Here is a 15,961-nt window from a genome sequence, read left to right as displayed (position 1 = left end):
TAACTGCGCCGTCGTACAGCAGGTCTCTGTCTGTTACTTCGTTCAGGGTGTCGCCCACCTCCCTCCAGTAATCCTGCAAATGCGGACAGTCCCGTAGCATATGTAGGAGGTCAGCTCTCAGTCGCGCACATCTGGGGCATGCTGCGTCCTCCGCATCAAAGTATGTTGCTATTTTGAGTGGGGTGAGGTAAGCCCTATGGATAATATAAAGATGTATTAACTGGAAGCGGGCGTTCCTGGTGCTTTTCCTGGCTCTCTGAACCAGTTGGGATCACGTTGTGTCAGGGATCTCTCTTTGTAGGTCAGCTTCCCATTGAGTTTTAAGGCGAGTAAGAGGTTGGATGTTCTCCGTATGCATTCTGGAGTAAAGGCATGTAACTGCCTTGTATGTACCCGCCGCCATCATCGTGTATTGGCATGCTGATGTTGTTTTGGGTTCAATCAGTCCCTCCCCCCAGTGTGCCTGTATGGCCCTTGTCACAGCCGCATGTAATAAGTAGTCGCCTCTGGGGAGGTCGTAACGCTCTAGCAGGGTCTGGTATGGAGTCATTACTCCGTCGTCAAAGAGGTCCCCCACCATTTGCAGTCCAGACTCCTCCCAAAGTTGGAGTCTCGACCAGTCTCCACCATGTGGCAGCGCTGTTAACATGCCTAACGGGATTTCAGGCGCATAGGGGTGTTCAGGACCAGCTCGCTTTTGCATGCGGTTCCAACATAACCTCATCGTCCGTTCTTCCTGGGATAGCCCACCAAGTACCAACCTTTGTTGGAGGGTTATAAACGCCAACACGTGGCGGGGGGTGCCAAGATCCCTCTCCTGATCTGGGCCCCGGTACACCCTCGCCACCTCTTGCGTGAAGTACTGTAGTTGCGCCGCCAGGTAATATAACTCGAAGTCAGGGACCGCCAGTCCCCCCTCGTTTTTCGGGCGGATCAGGGTCGCCAGTGCTATTCTCCGCCTGCCTGCTCCCCATAGGAAGGACACTATTTGGGATTTTAAGCGTGTAAAGACCGCTCCCGGTATCCATATGGGGAGGGTCCTAAAGAAATATAGCAATCGTGGCAGGGCTATCATCTTGAGTAGCGACACTCGGCCTGTCATGGATAGGGGGAGGGTGGCCCAGAAGGACATGGCGCCCTGCAGTGCTCGAGTGCAGCGGCCTATATTGCCATCTAAGAGGTCTGCGGGCGCGTGGTAGATATATACCCCGAGGTAGTGTAAGCAGTCTGCCTCCCAGCGTAGTAGAGGATGGACCAGGGAGCATTTTTCTGTCTTTCGTATGGGGAAGAGGCAAGATTTCGACCAGTTGACTTTTAAACCAGAGACATCCCTGAACCGTGCCAGGAGCTCCTCTGCCCCCGCCACTGCCTCCTCGGCGTTATCTAAAAACAGCAGGAGGTCGTCCGCGTATAGTGATATATAGTGGTGGGCCCCTCCAACCTCCAGGCCGTGGAAATAACTACCAGTCCTAGCCAGTGCAGCTAAGGGCTCCACCGCTAGTGCGAACAAGAGAGGGGATAGTGCGCATCCCTGTCTAGTACCCCTGTGCACCTCATATCGATCCGATATCAGAGTTCCCACCCTCACTCTAGCGCCCGCCGATGCATAGAGCACTTTCGTCCATCGTATGTAACCCTCGCCTAGGCCGAAACTGTGCATTACTTTGTATAAATAGTTCCACTCTAGGCTATCGAAGGCCTTCTCTATGTCGATCGCCAGCACCATGGGGGCTCTCGCATTCGGTGGGGGCTCTGCTATGAACCGAAGTAACCTGCGGATGTTGTGCGAAGTGTTCCTAGTAGGAATGAAACCCGACTGGTCTGTATGGATCAGGTCTTGCATGTGGACTACTAGTCTAGTGGCCAGAATCGTACTTAGGATTTTATAGTCAGTTGTCAACATTGACAACGGCCGATATGAAGCCGGTTCAGCGCTGTCCCTTCGTGGCTTTAAGAGGGGGATCATGATCGCCTCGCGCATGGAGTGGGGTAACATGCCCTTCACTTTGGCTTCGGTATAAATTATCTGGAGTCTCGGGGCTAGTAGATCTATATATTTCCCGTAAAATTCTATGGGCAGTCCGTCCATTCCTGGCGTTTTATTACGCGCCATCCTTTTTATCGCTCCCCTGATTTCCGTCAATGTGATCGGTCCCCCGATGGTAGCAGCCTGTTCTTGGTCTAGGTGAGGCAGATGTACCTCAGTCAGTAGCGCTTCTATCGCCTCGTGGCGATCTCCCAGGTCCCTTCTATATAGTTGTTCATAATACACTCTAAAGCAATCTAATATATCCGGTTGGGTAGTATAAACTTCGCCATCCGATCCTTTCAAGGACAGGATCGGAGTTTTGCCCCTGGTAGGGTTGGCGAGCCAGGCCAGGAGCGTCCCCGTTTTATCCCCTTCAGCTAGCGTTTTAGTCAGGTAAGTTTTATAATCAAAGCTACGAAGGCGCTCTACTTCTACTGCCACCGCCTCCCGCGCAGTACAGACCCTCTCTTGGAGTTCGGGGTGATTAGGCCGTTCTTTTTCTGCCCTTCTCAAGGTTTGCTCCTCTCTGTCTAAATCATCTAGCAATGTTTATCGCGCGCCCGCAAACTTTCCTATGCAGTGTCCTCGTACCACCACCTTGAGCGTGTCCCATTCCGCGGCTCTAGATGAAGCAGTACCCTCGTTCTCTGCAAAGTATTGGGAGATCCTATCCTCTAACGCTGCACGGAACGGTGGGTCGTCCAGCGTGTCAGGCCGAAGCCGCCACGTCGGGATCCGCGTAATACCGTTCATCCAATCCAGCGTCAGGAGCAGGGGGTTGTGGTCTGAAATCGTGCGTGTTAAATATTCAGTCCGGGCCACCATCGACAACACCGGTGGAGAGCACAAGAAGGCATCCAATCGGACATGCAGGTCGTGTAAGCCGGAATAAAAGGAATAGTCCCTCTCAGTAGGATGTTGTATTCGCCATACATCCGTCAGGTCACATTGCTGTCGCCAGTCTAATCTATGTTTCGCTAGTCTGTGTATTGGGGATGTATGCAGTGGTGGGTGTGATCTATCTAGCGTGATGTCTTCGATAGAATTAAAGTCCCCTCCCATCAGTAGTGGCCCGGTAAGGTAGGTAGCCAATGACTTGGAGAGTCTAGTGAAGTATGCCGCTTGCTCTATATTTGGCGCATAAGTACTGCATAGTGCTATATGGCGGCCTCTGAGTAGTCCCTCAACCGCTACAAATCTCCCATCTGGATCTATAGTGTGCCTAGTAAACTGGAAGGGAACCCCCGCCCGAATCCAAATTAGTGCTCCCCTAGCAAATGCTGAATATTAGGTGTAGAACAGGTGCCCCCTCCATCTCTTTTGCAGTGCTATACCCTCTTTCTTGGTGAGGTGGGTTTCTTGTAGAAAGGCTATGTGAATCCCCCTACGGACCAGGTAGGAGTGCACTTTGTATCTCTTCGCCATTGAATTCAGCCCTCGCACATTCCAGGACACACATTTTAATGATCCCACATTATCCATTGTCTCGTTGCAGTCGGATTAAGCCCATTTCCGTCCGCGACCAGACTACAGGTTTGACATCAACCCCACTTGCCCCCAACAAAACCCCAAAACTTCTTCTCTGAGCATTGGCTTTTCCCATCTCAGACCCTTCCCCCTCCCCCCCAACTACGCCCTGAGAAACCCCAACCTCTCCAGGCCCCCCCCTCCCCAGAACAGGACCTAACCGCAAAAGAGTTATCCCCATCCAAACTGGAGAGCAACGTGCTCTCAATTCCTCGTATTCCGCAGTTTGTACTGCGGTGGCCTTATGGGCCTCTGGGTGCGTGTATTAGCTTTGTTACGTTCAGTTCGCTTACCCCATTCCCTCGCCCTGGGATGCGTATCAAGGCTTACACAGTATAGTCTTACAGTTGCCTTGTTCAAGTGTTCGTGAGCGCCGGATCAGCCATGGCAGTCCTTGTCAGATCTGTACGTTCCATGCTCAGATGCCGAAGATTTCTTCTGCCGTTTGCGGTGTAACCTTCGGGCCTTTTGTGCCGTCTTCTTCTGACAATTCCGTCTCCGAGCCTGTTTTTGGTTCCTCTGAGTTCGAGTCCCTCTCCGTCAGTGTCGGCGTTGTGCCAGAAACCTTCTTCACTGCTTGCCGTGCCGCTTTCCGTTCTTCTTCCGTCTGAGAGTCCGTCGGTTTTTTTGAGTTTCGCCTATACGTCCGGAGCCTCCTGGATTGCCGTGCCGGGCGCAGGTGAAGCTCTTCTTCCGCTCTGTGGCGAGCCCCGTCCGTCCCAGCCTTATAAGTTTCCCACCAGTCCCATGCCTCCGCAGATGTCATGAAGAATAAGGCCTTCCCATCTACTAGTATCCGCAGCTTGGCCGGGAATAACAGCGAGTATTGCAGCCCCTCCGTACGCAGTTCTTTTTTGATGGATAGGAAGGAGGCACGTAGTTTTTGAGTCTCGAAGGTGTAATCCGGGAAGAGCATGCCATTTTTATTGTCGACCTGGAAGGGCCCCACGTCTCTTGCTCGCTGCAGCAACCAGTCTCTGTCTTTGTAGTGGAGTAATTTGATTACCACCGGACGAGGGGGTAGACCCGGCTTCGGGGGTCTGGCCGGGACTCGATGTGCCCGTTCTATGGTGAAGAAGGGGGATAGGCCCTCCGGGGCCACCACAGTCCTCAACCAGTCGTCCAGGTAGCCTGCCATGTCCGTCCCCTCCTTTTTCTCCGGAAGGCCTACTAAGCGTACATTATTCCGCCGACTGCGATTTTCGGCGTCTACCGCCCGTCTCTCCAGTGCTTGTATGTGGTCCAGCACTTCAGTTAGCTTCCCCTTCGTCGCAGCATGTTCCGGCACAATGTCCTTCAGGGTGGCCTCCACCTGCTTCACCCTGTCGGCCAATTTTCCGTGGTCTGCTCTTAGGAGTCCCAGCCCTGTCGATACCTGGGCAATATCCCGGTGTAGGGCGTCTTTTGTGGCCGCGATAGCGTTGAGGATCTTGTCTTGCATCTGTTGCAGCTCCGATGGGGGTTGCTGAGTATTCTCTGGAGTTTCCACGGTCGGGCCACCGTCTCCCTTCAGACCCCGCGGCTTCCCCATGTCGCTCTGGTAGGAACAGCTGGCTCCGACGAGGCAGTCGTTGGTCGCCGGGTCTCCCAGCAGGTGGCCAGTTCGCACTCCCCAGCCCTGTGCGCGTTGCTGAAAGGTGTTTCTCGTGTCGCGGAAGTTGTCAATTCCCTTCCGGTGGTGCCTGTCGGGGCCTCGGGGTTCTGCCGCCTCAGTGGTGCGTTCACCTTTTATAGGGAGCAGTAATGGTGTCTATGGGCGTTTTTCCCAGTGATGGGGCTCAGTCGCGCCTGGATTCCTCTCTCCACTTAGTGCCCGGTCACCGATACTAGGCACCCCACCTCTAGGCACTCTACCCTGCTGTCGTTGCCGTACCCCTCGACGGCTGCTGTGCTGGGTTCCTGGCTGTATTTTGTGCACAGCAGGGGGGGGTTAGTAGGGTCTAAAACCGGGAGGTCAAGGTGTCGTGCCCAGGGTGGGCTACCCCTTCTCACTTCTGCCGATTCTCCGGGTCCCGTACTGGGTAGTGCAGGGGTCCCACATCGGTGGCGTCACCAGCAGCTCGGAGCGGCCGTGTGGACCCTCACGGGTTGCCCCCCCGGTGGTCTGCTTGGTGCGTAGTTCGAGGGTGCACCCCCGCGAAGACGGGGCTTGGGCGCAACTGTCCCGGAGGAGGTGAGGCCCCCGCTTATTAGTGCCTTCTATGGCCAGTAAAGTTCGCAGCGGTAGGGCGCACTTATTGGGCAATTGAGCCCGGTTCCGGGACACAGACAGCGTAGCACCCGGCTGGGTAGGGCTCCGCTAATGGCGCTGGCTGCGTCTGAGTAATCCAGGCGGATTCCCGGGCAATCTCCGCGCGCCGTCTCTGTTGCTTTCCTACCTTCAGGTCAAAAGACTGAGTCACTGACAGCAGATGGTCGGTGCGGCTCCCGTCACTCAGCAGCCCCGGATCAGGCTCCCCGCTGACTTCGCAGGTATTTCGGCTCGCCTCAGCCGTACTCGCAGCTCCGGTCCCGCCGTGCACACTAACGGTGGGGTTCGGCTGATAGGGTTACAGGCCCCCCAGCCGGGGTGTAGATTTCGGCCGCTCCGGGCCGGGACTCCGCCAGGCCACTCGGGCCCCGCCTCGCTGCTCACCAACCTCGGATCCGCCGGAGCGCTGAGTCAGGCCGAGGGCTGCGCTCGCCCGTTCACTGGACTGCGGTCGTTGTCCGCCTGGGCACTGGAATAGATCTAGTGTTTACCAGCAGTCGTCGGAGATCTCTGCGCCTCCATTTTGTGTCTCCCCGGCCCGGGCCCTTTATGACTTGATTCACCCTTTAGAGGCGTCCGGTCGGTTCGTCACTTGACCTGAATAGGCACAGATGGTATTTATGGGATCGACCCGAGTTTCACGGGGATCCCTCTTCTGGTTCCGGATTCTTACAGGATTATCGGGCTGTGGGCGAGGAGCCTCGCTAGGCTGCGTCTGTTCCCATCGGCTGCTAGCCACGCCCCCCCCAGCCTGGTGCTCCTTCTCGTGACCTGTACACTCCCCGTCCCCTGTCAGGCCCTGTCCCCCCCACCGCGCCTCTCGACCCCCCCTCGCGTATCTCCCCGCTCCCTCCCGCCCCCCCGGGCCCCCCGCTCCCTCCGCAAATACCAGCGGCGCGTTCCTCCGGCCACCGCGCCCCATCGCTGCTCCTCCTCCCTTCTTTGGCGCCCCAGCCGCCTTCCGACCGCCGCCTCGCGCCGCTCCACCCCCAGCTCCCGCCCCCTCCCCCTTCCGCGCACGAGACCGCGGAGGCTCGCAAGCCGCCACTGCTGCCACGGCGCCATCTGCAGCGCGCCGCGGGGGCCTTACCCGGACATCGACGCGCAGGAGATCCGTCCTGCCAGCATTCCCCAGGAGGCGTAACGCTTCACGTACCCGGGGATCCGCCATCGCCTCCGCCGACATCGACCAGCAGGTACTCTCCGCCTTTGTCCCGCCGCCTCGCAGTCAAGCCCTCTAACCCCCGCCCGGCGCACACAACTCGCAACGGTCGATGCACCTGTTCACCGCCCTCTACACAACCGCCACAGCCAACAAGCCCTATACAACCCTGAAAACGCTACAACTCCAAAATATAGACAACGCTCAAACTATGCCCCCCGGCTGCTGGGTCACTGTCCCACGAAATGGTGCACAGTGACCCAAAATGGCCGCTTTTATTCCCCCCCAGCCCAAAAGGAGCCCAAACCATACTGACTAGCCCAACCAGCCCAGGTCCCTTCCTGTGTCCTGTCCAATTTCTTCCCCCCTCCCTTCCTCCCGGGGCCCCAAAATTCCCCGGGGGGGGAGAGCCTCCCTCCGGTCGGCCACCCCCGCAAAGCCCCATTGTTTTTCAAGATGTTTAAGTTTGGTTTTAATGTCACTGTTGGTAGACCCCGCAGAGGTGGAGGCTCGTTGTTGGTTGTTGATTCTAGGTAGGGTGTCAAAAAACGCATCGTCTGCTGTTTCCCTTTTACATAGCGCTTGGTTTGACATGTTAAATAAATGCAGATATTAGTAATGGCTGCCGATTTTGTAAATGTCAAATCCAATGGATTGGGGCAGTCAAATTTGTAACCTCTTTATACCTGCCTTCTCCGATGGCATACAAGTACTCACCCATGGGTATAGAGGTGATAGACGGGTCCTCCGACTTGATGCTCAGCCCCTCCCGTGATGAGAAGGAAGCAGAGTTTCTTGGACTGGCAGAGGGCAGTGATTGTTCGCTCTCCTCCAGGAGACAAACACACTTCCGACTGAAGAAAATCACGAAAGCACTTGAAGACAAAGAGTGGGTCTGTGGTTCAGAGCCAGTCGTGCTCTGCTGAATATATATATATATCCAAGATGGTTTCTCACACGAATTCCGGCAACATCCACCTATTGGGGATAGTGCAGGACAGCGGGTGTGAGTCCGGCTCGAAAATGTCAAAGACCAATCTTGCGTAGATGAACAAGATAAAGAGCCTGCACACAGTGTGAAGGTTTCAGTAGATACTTAATGGCAACACATTTCAACCCTGTTGGGTCTTCGTCACGGCCTTTCTTTTGACACAGTGCACCAATCCCTTGTTTGTAAAAACAATAGTGGAAAAAATAGAAAACTTACTATGGAAAAGAAGAATGGCAGGAGAAATGGCAACTAATATGCTTAAACTTTGTTTTTCAAGGCATTTTGAAAATACAATGAATGTAATGTACATACATTCAAATTGAACTGTGTATAACAAAATTCATAAAGGGATTACCTCTATCAAGAAAATGGGGGGTATCTGCTGATATGTCACAATGACACCTGGCCTGCTTGCCAAGTGGCTCCTCAAATGCAATGGCACCCCACATTGAACCAAAACCAACTAATATAGACAAATGTTGGGCGTAATGAGACACATTTCAAGTGCAAAGCCAAGTGGCTAATTTAGTATGAATGCTGAAAAATACAAACAACTGGTCACTAGGTTCCCTTAAGGTAATGCAAGAGTACATGTACTATCTCATACGCCGATGTGAATGTGTAGTTCCTCGCTTTCGTGCACTCCTCTTGGGAAATCCCTTCCAAGCAGGATTATGCACTCTGACTCTTTCTGCCTTAATTCTCTTTCCCTGTTGTCACCTCTGGCCTTCTTTTCGATCTATGAGAACTGTTTCATCTTCTTTTCACTGCACTCTTTTTCCATCTTGAGTGATGATTGGCACCTTGAGGAAGGTGGTAGGAAATCTTTCATCTTGTATAACAATGAATTGTTTCATTCGGATATGTTTTTTTTGTTGTTTTTTTTGCCGAATGTATTTCTTACCACTGAACTTGCAAGGTATGGAATAATATCTTACATGTTTTACTGCGCAAGCTAATTTTCTCTCTTAGCATAATATAGAACATGATATTGTGCATTCTCTTAGAGATACGTTTAGATTTTCAAACATATTGGTATCACTCGCTCCATGAGCTTGAAGTTAGCGATTATTTGGACAAGAACAAAAACTTGATTTTTTGGCAATGCCTTGGCATTTTATGAGAAATCATTTTGTTTGTATTTTTGGGCATTTATACTAAATTAGCCACTTGGCTCTGCACTTGCAATGTGTCTCAATATGCCCAACATTTATCTATATGAGTTGGTTTTGGTTCAGTGTGCGGAACCATTGCGTTTAAGGAGCCACTTGGCAAGCTATGTGTCACTTTGACATTTTAGCAGATACCCCTCTTCCTTCATAGAGGTATCCCCTTTATGAATTGTATGATATACAATTAGATTTGAATGTATGTACATTCATTCATTGTATTTTCAAAATGCCTTAAAAACCAAAGTTTGTGCATATGATTTGCTATTTCTCCTGCCATTCTTCTTTTCCATAGTATATTTTCTATGTTTATCACTATTGTTTTTATAAATAAGGGATTGGTGCACTGTGTCAAAAGAAAGGCCGTGACGAAGACCCGGCAGGGTTGAAACGCCTTGCCATTAAATATCTACTGACACCGACACAATGTGTGCAGGCTCTTAATCTTGTTCATCTACACAAGATTGGTCTTTGATATATATGCTCTTTCAGTCTTAGAGTGCAAAAATTAGGCAAAAAAGAGCAGGGAACCCGGGGTCGTTTCCAGTGAAATAAATGAAATACCAGTATTTCTAAAACGCAAATAATTATCCCTAAGGGTGTCAAGGGGCTGTCGGGAAGATTAAGCGAGCTATTGTCCAGAGTCACATGGTGCTGGGCTAACCTGCTGCTGGGAATCGAACTGTGAGCCCTGGTGTTCCAGAGTCAGCCACTCTGACCACTACGCCACATCTCTTCCCTGGAGAGCAGCTCCTCTGTACAGAACACTCTACAACATCACCAACACTCCAAATTTGCTCACCAAAAATTTTTGTTTTTCTTTTCTAGCAGAGTTTTTAAAGTGTTGTAAAGTGTGCCATACAAAGGAGCTGCCCTCTACCTAAGACGTGGGAACTGCCCTGCTCTTTTTTGTTTATAATATGGAAAACTGAATGAAATCCTGGGTAAATTATTCCAATTCCTTTAGACTATATAGCTGGATGAGATTCTACCTAAAATGGTGCGTATCCTTTAGAGGAGTGTGATGCCGAACAGGTGGCGTTACAACGTTTTCGTGATCTCTCTGTAGACCCACCCAAAGTATTTTTTTCCATGGACTCTAGGAATTGATTTAACGAGGCCAACTAGGAATTCATATTTAAATCCTTGGAAAAATTGAATAACAGTTCCCTTTTAATAGCAGTTAAAATCATAGGATACTGTTCCAACCAATGACAAACCTTTTCGAGTACCAGACATGGTTGCTGTCTCTAACCACTTCTTTACACAGCTAAAAACGCTAATTTGTACATGAAACAAAGACATGGTTTCTTTTCCAGGCATTGAAAAGTCTTGTTTTCTGAAGTATGTATTTGTTGTAAAAGCTGACGATGGGTAAATCCCTTCTGAACTTTTCATTGTATTGTTTTTTTTTTTGTAAACAGGGTTCATTCAAGTTACAGGAACTTCTCAAGTACCACATTGTGCCTTCGACTGAGGTGGGTGCAATATACTATAATGTGGATACAATCAATAGCATAAGATTTGAATCCTGATCTGCGGACCTATGAATAGGTAGAGGGATGTGACTATCATAAGTGCAGCAGGCACAGTGACACCGAGCTGCGGGTTTAGTAGTCTACAGCTGGGCAAAGGGGGCACAGTAGCGCCACTTACATTCCTATGGCACCCTTGCATCTACACTGAGTACATGTACAAAGTATTAGAACAATGTTCCTGGATCCGTCGGCATTTGATCTATGCCTTTTTAACCTATTTTCAATTATAACTTTGTGAGCTCAGAGAACAGGCAACGGAAAGCATACTGACATTTTTAGGATTTTAGTTTTAAAATGAAGTTTACTTATTTTGACATATACCACTGTTAGCTGCAGTACTGCTTTGTTTCAAATAATTAAAGAGTAAAACATGAATGAAATTTCCAAGCCATTTAACTGGATGCAGTGTGAGTTTGGAGATAGTGTGCCGAAACACTGTCCACATGGATGCTTCTTTATCTCGGCTTTCTTCTCATACATTGGTGATGTCCCTCTACTGTGCCAAGAAACCCCGCCTGACACACTCCGCTCTCAGTTTAAAAGCTGAAAATGTCACTAGGCTAACGTCATACCTGATAATGGTGCAAAGCAGTAATTAATTTGTAATAAAGCACATCTGCCAGTGTCCTCGTCAGGAGGCCACATTGTCACTGCAAGCGCTGCCAATGGCAGTACCAACACAACTCCTAACCATCACACTGCTACAAGTGTGACAATTCATACTGTTTAAGGCCCCCAATGTTATAGGAATAAATTGGGTGGCAGGTATTCGTTGTTTATAACATATATTGAACTAGTAAACAACCGTTGTTCTGCTCATCTTTAAATTACAACACTACAGCACCACCATGCGGCAGCTGTCAAGTGCTGGTGTTGGCAATTGAGTGCTGGTGCCATGCACCAGAAACCACCAGCTCAAATGAACAAATGAAGCACTGGTGCCAAGGGATAAAAAAAAAATATATATATATATATATATATATATATATATATATATATATGTAGCTTGAGAAACAAACGCCGCTTCAGGGAAAGGGGTCCGTAACCGGAAGCAAGCTCACTCCCGTATTGTATACACAGAACTCCTTCACGCCGCTTCCAATCCAGCCGGACCAGCGAGGCGTTACACAGGAGACGGACCACAGGATCAGTTACAGGTTTTTCTTTATTTTGGCAAAACCAGCTGGAAACAGTGGATTACGCGTTTCGGGCTACGTAAGCCCTTGCTCACATGCAACAATTGTATGTAACATTTTCGTTTTTATTGGTGATCTCCCAGCCCTGCCTTCTTGATCAGATCATGTGACCATAGACATAGACAACATCTCAATTGTTGTAGTTCTAACTGTGCAAATACGCAAAACAAAGAAATTAGAATCAACATTTCTAAATAAGAAAAAAAACTTTGACATCTTTAAATATTACAGGATAAATCCCTAAAGATGAATAGCAAAAAAGCTATAAACAAAGAATTCTTATCCATTTTACATTGCGTATATCACGTATAAATAAGAAGGACTTGCATGGGACAGTGCATTTCCAAGTGAATATTTTAGTGCAAAACAATCCATGTCTAAAGTGCAGAACTAACTTTACTAATGTGTGTCAACATTTGAGAACTAAAGTGCTACCGTCAACGATAAAAACACCTGTATAAATATGTAAATACCATGCTATTAATATCATTTAAGAATATAATCACATTTCTTTATATTAAAGCAAGATTAAAAGCTTTTCACATTAAATACAGAATTTATCATATAAAACTGTCTAAAAAACACCCTGTGACTAAAATGTATGTGATAAAAAAGATTAAATAGTACAAAATTTGAGAACAGGATATTTTATATATTTACACCAGTTGAAGGGATAGAGGAACTTCAGAAATACCACTCCTGGCTAACAGGGAACCTGACTAGCCAGTAAAAAGATGTAAGAAACAATTTGAAACTATATCTATTCATATCTCCCCAGGTAATAGGGAACCTGACTACCTGGGGTTAATGAGATCTAAGCAAGGAGAACTGCCATATATATTATAAGAAATTGTACAGATCCTCTGTATTGTTAAGACCATTTGGCCATTTGCTATCGTATTCTAGAATCATACTAGATTCCAATTGTCTTAACTTGAGCTCCCTATTGCCTCCTCTCCGTAATTTCGGTACTGCTGCCACTACATAATATTTTAGGCAATTAATGTCTTTATTATGTTTAAGTTCAAAGTGGCGAGCTACTGGGTACGTGGGATCGCTATGTAGAATGGCTCTCAGATGTTGTAGGATCCTGACGTGCACCTGATGTTTGGTACTTCCGATGTATTTGAGACCGCAGGTGCACGTCAGGACATACACAGCGAATTCCGTCTTGCAGGTATGATTGCCTACAATAGGAATTTCTTCCGAACTAAACTGGGTACAGTAATGAGTTTTGTTGACCCCAAATTTGCAGGTGCGACAACTGGAGCATTTACGAAAACCTGCAGCTGGTGCCAACCAGTTGGACTTCTGTTTTAATTCAGGACTCGGTTGGTCTAGAATTGCCCCCATGTTGCGTGCTCTGCGAAAAGTTACAATAGGTTTAGGTGGCAGGGTTGCTCCTAGTACATTGGCCAATTTTTATTGATGATCTTTCTAATGGCGTTCTCCTGATCGCTATAAGCTGTAATGAGACTTGGACATGCATTGGAGTTTGCTGACCGATCTTGTGTGTTCATGTTACTATTTACAGATGTGTTGGGAAAGAGACTCTCACGGGTTCTCATATTGGCTTTAGCTAAAGCCTGATCAAATGTGATGGATTGGAAGCGGCGTGGAGGAGTTCTGTATATATATATATATATATATATATATATATATATATATATATATATATATATATATATATATATATATATATTCGGTACGTAGTCGTCCAAACACAGCCACTCAGCCGAGCAGAAGGATGAAGCGAGACCCAATTCTTCGGTGAAATTATTTTATTGCCCAAGACCAGTCAGCCATGACGCGTTTCAGCTACCAAAAGCCTTGATCACCTGACACAGTCATGGGGGCTGGCCACCCATTTTTACAGTGCAAGAGTGCCTGTTGCGTAATGAACATAGTAGAAATACTACAAAGGTCAAAGTACAAAGTACAAAGGTCATTGCATAAATGCATATAGCGTAATGCGTAAATGGCAATACATGTTTGCTTTATAGTTGTATAATACATTAATAACGCCTCATTACGCTAAAATCAAAGTAGAAGTATCGCACGACGGAGAATTGAAGACAATGTTAAAAATACAGAATAAACACCATAAAACATAAATAGTAAAAATGTTTTAAAACGTATAAATATTACTAATCTGTACTGATATCTTAATGAATACTTGATTGTCACGGTATAAATTAATGCTAAAAACAGCCCACTGTGTGCTGAAATTGGCTGCAGGGGCATTAGTGCAAAACATGCAATGTGGATACTACATTCCATGGGTATAAACCGTGAAAGTAATCATGCCCATGTGGGCTACTCCTAACTTGTGCAAACCCTGCTATTTGTGCAAAGTACGCAACAGTAAAATCAATGGGCTACCTATGAAAACAAAAATGTGTGTATCGTTTTAAGAGAAATAGATATAATATCTCATGTTTCAAAAGGATTATGTACATAATGTGGAGGACAAGGGTAGCTCTATAGATATTTCGAAAAACAGCTTCGGATCTATAGGCTGAACACATGTGTTTATACGATAGTCATGGCAGGTTATACAAATTACAGGTAAGTATAGCAGTCCTCGCTGTTATTCAACCCGTTAGGCATCTTGGTATCCAACATGATGATATATCTGCTTTCTAGTTTACGTAGTAGGGATTTTCTGTCGCCACCCCTTCTCTGAGGGGGCACACAATCTATTACAAAATAAACTAGTCCAGTTGGATTTTTCCCATGTACTTTTTCAAAGTGCCTGGCTACGGGATAGGTAGGGTCTGCATTGCTAATTGCTCTTAAATGCTGCAGAATTCTTTTATGCACTTGTGGTCTCGTGCTCCCTACATACCCTAGACCGCAAGGACATTCTAAAACGTACACTGCATATTCTGACCTGCAATTTAATTTCTCTCTTATTTTCATAGGTATGGGGGAAAGTGGTGTCTTGTATTCTGTTAAGCTAACACCATTTTTACAAGCTTTGCAGGAAGCACACCTCAAAAAGCCCTTACTCCCTCCTAGCCACGAGCCCGTACTATTTCGGGGCTGCTTGAGACCAAACTGTTCTGCATTGACCTAGCTTTCCTGTAAGTTATGCTAGGCACTTTGGTATATATATATATAGTCTGGGGAAGTGAATTGCATTGGAGTCCTTCCTTAATCACCACCATTTGAAAGCCCCAATCAAGAGAGACCTTGTGTGTTTAAAAAACGCGCTGAACATTTGAACATTGTTTTCTCTTTTAAAGGCACTGATGAAAGCTACTGCTGAAACGCGTCTGCTATAATTAAAAGAGCCTTTTTTAACTTTCCCGGAGAGTGTATATATGTATATATCTATATAGAGAGAGAGAGATAGAGATAGAGATATATTAATATATATATACACACACACAAACATATATATATGTGTGTGTATGTATATATATATATATATATATGTGTGTGTGTGTGTGTGTGTGTATATGTATGTATGTATATATATATATGGATACATATATATGTATGTATATATATATGTATATGTGTGTATGTATATATATATATATATATATATATATATATATATATTTATATATATATATATATATATATATATATATATATGTATATGTATGTATATATATATACAGAGGTTATATATACTGACCGAATTGTGTACATATATGGAGTATAATTGATGAAATTGCTATGGATTAATAGTTATTTTAACTATGTGTATATATATGAAATTTATTTATTTGCATACATTTTAGAGAGAATTTTTATACTCTACTAATGCATGTATACGCACTGGAACCCGTTGGGCACCATGCCCTTTATTCTCTGTTGACTGAACATAGTATGTTTTCACTGTCGATGCAATGATGGGAGAAAAAAATGTGAACTGCACAGCTGTAGTAAATTAGGCACTAGCACTTTATAAACCCTCGTTTGTGTCCATGACACGCTATGTGAACAAGCCTCTCTCGAGGTGAAACGCGTCATGGCGAATTGCAGGCTGTAACTCTGGCACGGAATAAAATGCACTGAGAAACTGCACTTACTTTGTGGTCTCGCTCTTTTCGTTGTTCTGCGTGGAAGGCAGAGGGAATACGA

The 15,961-nt window shown here is 46.9% G+C and overlaps 1 protein-coding gene across 1 annotated transcript in view; it reads left to right on the top strand.

Annotated features, from left to right (window-relative positions):
- The window catches only part of STAB2 (stabilin 2), an 880,852-nt gene that overhangs the window by 332,422 nt on the left and 532,469 nt on the right, over window positions 1-15,961 (top strand). Inside the window, exon 16 of the mRNA XM_086919174.1 lies at window positions 10,554-10,607. Within this exon, the coding sequence (XP_086775300.1) occupies window positions 10,554-10,607 (54 nt within the window). The remainder of the gene's footprint in view (window positions 1-10,553; window positions 10,608-15,961) is intronic.

Source organism: Lissotriton vulgaris, chromosome 1_1 (genome assembly GCF_964263255.1).
Source record: "Lissotriton vulgaris chromosome 1_1, aLisVul1.2, whole genome shotgun sequence".
Taxonomy (NCBI): domain Eukaryota; kingdom Metazoa; phylum Chordata; class Amphibia; order Caudata; family Salamandridae; genus Lissotriton; species Lissotriton vulgaris.
The sequence above is the reverse complement of the archived record's forward strand: the minus strand, read 5'-3'. Positions and strand labels throughout refer to the sequence as shown.